At 54.6% G+C, this 5286-nt stretch overlaps 1 protein-coding gene across 2 annotated transcripts; it reads right to left on the reverse strand.

Moving 5' to 3' along the window:
* Nucleotides 1-42: 42 nt before the first annotated feature.
* On the reverse strand, nucleotides 43-4920 carry SNRPC (small nuclear ribonucleoprotein polypeptide C). Of its 2 annotated transcripts, none has more exons than XM_014872733.2 (6): nucleotides 4445-4920; nucleotides 4176-4218; nucleotides 3688-3796; nucleotides 2303-2395; nucleotides 1654-1758; nucleotides 43-410 (listed from the first exon to the last, which is right to left on the reverse strand). In XM_014872733.2, exons 1-6 carry the CDS (start codon nucleotides 4450-4452, stop codon nucleotides 286-288), a joined length of 483 nt encoding a protein of 160 aa, XP_014728219.1. In that variant the 5' UTR covers nucleotides 4453-4920; the 3' UTR covers nucleotides 43-285. The 2 variants fall into 2 exon arrangements, with proteins under 2 accessions (XP_014728219.1, XP_014728220.1); XM_014872734.2 differs by having other exon boundaries at nucleotides 2303-2392; nucleotides 4445-4916.
* Nucleotides 4921-5286: the final 366 nt, after the last annotated feature.

A 5286-nucleotide genomic window follows, 5' to 3' on the forward strand; every position in this document is an offset into this window, starting at 1 on the left:
TCTTCCCAAGGAGAGAGTTCAGGACAAGGCTCCGAGTCTATATGGAAACAACATCAAGGCTTTATTCTTGTTTCTATCATTCAATAGGGGGAAAAAAAAATAATAATACAGTTGAAGAGACACTCAAAAAGCCAGACCTCCTCGTACAAGTCAGTGCAGGAAGTGTCCATCCACACCCTGAGGTGACAGCAGAGTCCCTCCACACACCAAGTACAAAGCCCCAGGGACACAGGTCTGTGGTGTTCATCATAGGGAAGGTCCTAATATGAAAAGGCAGCTCCATCTCTATCTGTCTGGACGGGTCATTCCTGGCCTGGTTGGCACCATCATGGGTCTGGAGGGGGGTCTCATCATTGGGGGCCCTGGCATCATTGGCATGTGTCCTCCCATGGGTGGCCTCATCCCAGGAGCTGCCAGAGGAAATACAGGTTAGACAACAGCTCTTGGGAGCACCACCTGCCCAGTCATGGTACAACATGGATAGCTTGTATTGGGATGGACCTTCAAGATTTATTTTCACTCCCCTGCCACAGGCAGGGACACCTTCCACTATTCCAGATTGTTCCAAGCCCCATCCAATCTCGCCTTGAGCACTTCCAGGAATTCAGAGACAGCCACAGCTTCTCTTCACAGCAACATCTGCCTCGCCACCCTCAGAGGGGGGAAATTTCACACTGTACAGTGGGCAGGTTCTCTACCCTGCTCCAGAGAACTCCCATTTTTCAAGATCTGGCAGCTGCCGAGCTGGATTCTGTTCCCTGAAGGAGCTCAGCCACCAGCAGAGGAGGAACCAAGCTCCTGGGTTATACACCCATTCTGACAATATTCACTCACAACTTATTTCCAGCCACTCAAGAAACACCCGAGCTTAATTACTGGTCTGGGAAAGTGTTCATTTGGAGAAAAATGCTGGTCACAAACAAGCACTGAGCACCTCTGCCAGGAAAAAGCAGGGGCTCTACTGCACAGCCCTGAAACAATGCTTTCCATCCCACTTCGCCATTTCTTTTCACCAGGCTGCTGAATATCACAGATTGTGCATTTATCTTGTGCCTTTAAAAACACTTAAAGAACACTTTCAGGCACAAAACAATAATTGCAAAGACACTTCACTACTTCCAGTGCACGTGTGTGTGTGTTCCCATAGATTTGTTCTGGGAACTGCTCCAATAAGGTATCCCTTGAGAATTCTTCAAATGCCAGGAAGCTCAGGAGTAAAATGGATCAAAGACATTTTAGTTTACAGTTCTGCTAAAGCCTTTTCCAGGCCCATTGTTTCTCTGGAACACATTCCTCTGAGAGGGTTTAAAGAGTAAAATTCATGTAGTGCAAAAAAATGCACCTCTTGTGCAAAACCTGAGAGCTGGAGCAATCAAACTTGTAAACAATTACTGCTCAGAGCACAAGGAGAACAGCTACAACTTCCCAGAGCCATAATTCCAGCTGTGCAGGGGGTTGATGACTCTCAGGGAGAAGCAAAGGGGCTTTAACTAGTGGTTGTAAAATTGTTGTAGTCTCCCCATGCAGGGGAAACAGTGACACAGGTGTGACCAGCCCAGCACTGAGCTCCCAACAGACGGTGGGACAGAAAACATCAGCCAGACCCTCCCCAGCCAACCTCACCATGGCAGAGTTACCCCATCCCAGACTTACCAGGTCCAACTGGCATCATTCCCGGTGGGGGTGGGCCCATCATTGGCATCATCGGGGGCCCCCCCATGTGTGGGGCTGGCATCATGCCGGGCCGGGGGGGGCCAGCTGGACAGACACAACAGTTACACACTGGCACTCTCAGGGCACTGCAGTTATTCACAGCACATGGCAGTAACTAATGCCTCAGTGGCTTTACATCTACCTCCATTCCAGCCCTGATTGCAGGTGTTAGGAAGTGACCAGAGGAGGAATACTCTGGGTACCAACTCCAGCTGTGCACACCCAGCACAGGGAGCTGCATTCCCAACAGCAGGACTTGAGGCTGGGAGGACTCTGGGCCCTTCACCAGCTCAAGAGCAAAAGGTTATCAAAGTGATTCTATTTAGAAAAACCAACCCAAACCAACCCACTGTGCAGTTCTAACAAAGCCACCTGCACAGGAGCCCCATGGAATGAGCGATTGTCACTGCTTCTGGTGCACTCAGCATCCCAGAAATCAGACACAGTAAGGACTGAACTGCTCTTACACAGAGCACAAGCTCAAGATGGCTTGGCTTCAAGCTAAAAGGCCTTTTCTTTCCAAGCTGAAGACACAAGCAGTAGAGCCCCAGAGGGCCATGACCCCAGTCCCAAACTGTCCCAAACTTACGGATGCTGGGAGGAGGTGGAATCATGGCTCCAGCCGGAGGTGGTGCCGAGAACGGGGTCGGTGGAATTTTCCCTTGCTGGAATGCAGCCGCTACATTGGGGGGGAAAAGAAAAAAAAAAAAAGGAAAGAAAGAATCCCAGGGAAAAAAAAACCAGTTACTAGGCCGAGGAAGCGCCGGGTCACTCGTCTGTGTCATGCCCCGCGGTCACGTCATGCTGCGTGTGCTGCTGTCCCCACGCTGGACACATCCCTGGCACCTGGGGAGCACCTGAGACTCCTGGAGACAATTATTGTTACAGCTGGGACTAGAGAGCTCCTGTGTGGATGTCATACCCCTGGGCAGGGCAGGAGGGTGGGTGGGAGAGAAAAAAAAAAAAATCAACCACGTCGCGGGATCCGCAGCGTTCCACCGGGACATGCTGTGCTGGAATGGCAACAGGGTGAGGGCTGGGCAGGGGGCAAGGAGCAGTAAATGGGGGGCAAGGAAGGGGAGAAATTCCACTGGTATTGACTGGAAGGAAGGCAAAAGATGGGGAAGTTGGAAGCATCACAAGGAAAACAAAGGGAAATAGAGTGAGGATGAGTTAGGTGATGTCTGGACCAGACATTTTAGGAAAATCACAGTTGGTTGGGTACTGAACACTCCCCAGGGAAGTGGGCATGGCTCTGAGTCTGTCAGAGCTCAGGGAGCAGCTGGATGATGCTACTGGTCACATGGTTTAGTCTTAGGCAGTCCTGCATGGGGCTGGGAGAGGGATCAATGATCCTTAGGGGTCCTGTCCAACCTGACAGATCCTACGAGCCAAGGAGTGCTGCCATAAAGGTAATCTGGTGCTTGTATTCCTTTCACAGAGGAAAGAGATATTCCTCAGAGCAAAGAGGAAAAGGACCTCTTCAAGTGACAGAAGAAACAATGCCACACTTCAGTCAAGCCTCTAAGTGCCAGAAAAAAACACCACTTGGGAGCCGAGGGCAAGCAACTCCAGCATGTGAAAAATGAAACAATCAACATGTTTTAATTTCCATTTCCCTATTTTTGGAATTCTTATCCGTGCTCCTAGCATAAATCTGCCACTGCCAAGCAGTACAAATTTGTTATGTGGCCCTGCAGGATATCACTGAGAGCAGTGGCATGGAGCCACTGCCACCAGGCCTGGGAGGAAACCTTAGCTCTTGTATGGTAGGCAGAGCTCTCAGGCTCCCCTAGGACAGCCCAAAATCTGAGGAACTCAAGACTCACACTCCAAGTTTTCACTCATGGCTTGCTAAGCAAACACTTTCCAGGGAAGTGAGGAAAAGTCAAGGTGGAAGCAGGGAAGAGCAGCTGGAGGAAGGCAGGGGAAGGAACGGGGAGGCAGCCAGGGTCACAGAAAGATTGGCCTTACTTGTTTTATCAATCAGGCTCTGGGCTTGCTCCTCCATCCATTTCTGGTAATAGTCCTTCACGTTCTCCTTGTGCTTCCGGCCACTGCAGTGGGTTTTTCTCACGGAGGGCTGGGAAAGGTCACAGAAACCCTAAGGTTATGTTCGTTATGATTTTAACCACGTCTAATTTAGCAACATAAAGTAGGTTTGTTTCTGTACCCAAGCAAAGGAAGGGTGATATGCAAAACCTTTATGTGAAGTTTTATCAGCACGATAAGTGTTGACTCTCCAAAGGCCGCTCTGAGGCCCCTCAGCTACCTTCTCTGACCGTGCCACTGCCCCGCTGGAGAACACCAGGGACATGGAACGTTCTCCCTCTTTCTTGCACAGAAGGAGAAAACACTAAGGAACACCGCTGTATCTCACGGGACCTGCTTTTAGCCGGGGTAAATTTTATTTTAATGCTCTTGACGCATGAAAGAATTAAAGCCGAGGCTTTGGTACTCACCGAGTCATGGGTAAGGTACGTGTCACAGTAATCACAGTAAAACCTGCCGGGGAAAAGCCGGGTTATTCAGAGCCCCCTTTGCACTGTGAGCGGCAACGGAGCCCCGGTAACGACCCCGCAGGGTGCCGGGGCTCGGCCTGCCCCGTCATCCCGCTCCTCACGGCCCTGGGCTCGCGGGGAGCACCGGGACCCTGGAGAAGCACCGAGCCCCGCCCAGAGACCCCCGCCCGGGCCCCTCGGGGAGCCCCGGCCCGGCCTCCCGCACTCACTTGGGCATGGTGCTCCCGCCGCCGCCAGCCGGAGGTGACGCACACGCGCAGCGACGCGCTCACACGGCGCCGCCGGCCGCCGCTTGACCCCCGCCGGCTGCCGTAGGATCCGGAAGTGACTGCGAGTGGGCTCCGCTCTGTCATTCTCCCCGCCCGGCAGGTGGAGCCGTCCCGCGCCCGCCCGTCCCTGTCTGGTCACGCCACCATGGCCCGCCCACAGACCCGGCAGCGCTGACATCACCGCCCAGCGCACGGCGCGCAGGTTTCGGTGGGGCCCCCGGCGCTGCCAGAGCGTATTCTCCTTGTTCTCTGTGTTCTTCTCACGGAACACACCTGGTGGTTCCGATCACGAGCCGCGCACGGAGTAGCCTCGCGCGGTGGACAACTGCATGAAAAACATCATTTTTAGGCAGAAAAAAAACACCGAAAGGGCTCCCGTCGAGCCTTGCGCCTTTCGTTTGCATGGCGCCGCATGACGTCACAGCAGGTTATTTGCATACACAAACAGACGCACTCGCCGCCATATATGGATGGCAGCGCGCGGGTGTGGGCGGAGACGAGCGGTCGCCCCGCCCCCGGTGACGCAGAGGAGCCCGCGCGGAGCCCTCGCGTCACGAGCGGCGCTCATTTGCATGCGCGGCCCCGCCCCCTCGCCCTTGCCGCGCTCCCTCCCTACCCCCCGCGGGCACGCGGCCCCGCCCGACACCTCGCGTGGGGTGACGCCGGCCGGGGGTGACGTCACGTGCCGCGCGCCGCGGGGCGGAGCGGCGCAGGCGCAGTGCCGGCGGCGGCGGCGCGCGCGCACCCACTGCCCCCCCCCCCCCCCGCCTGCCCGCCCGCCC

This window comes from Sturnus vulgaris, chromosome 29 (genome assembly GCF_052056855.1).
Source record: "Sturnus vulgaris isolate bStuVul1 chromosome 29, bStuVul1.hap1, whole genome shotgun sequence".
Taxonomy (NCBI): domain Eukaryota; kingdom Metazoa; phylum Chordata; class Aves; order Passeriformes; family Sturnidae; genus Sturnus; species Sturnus vulgaris.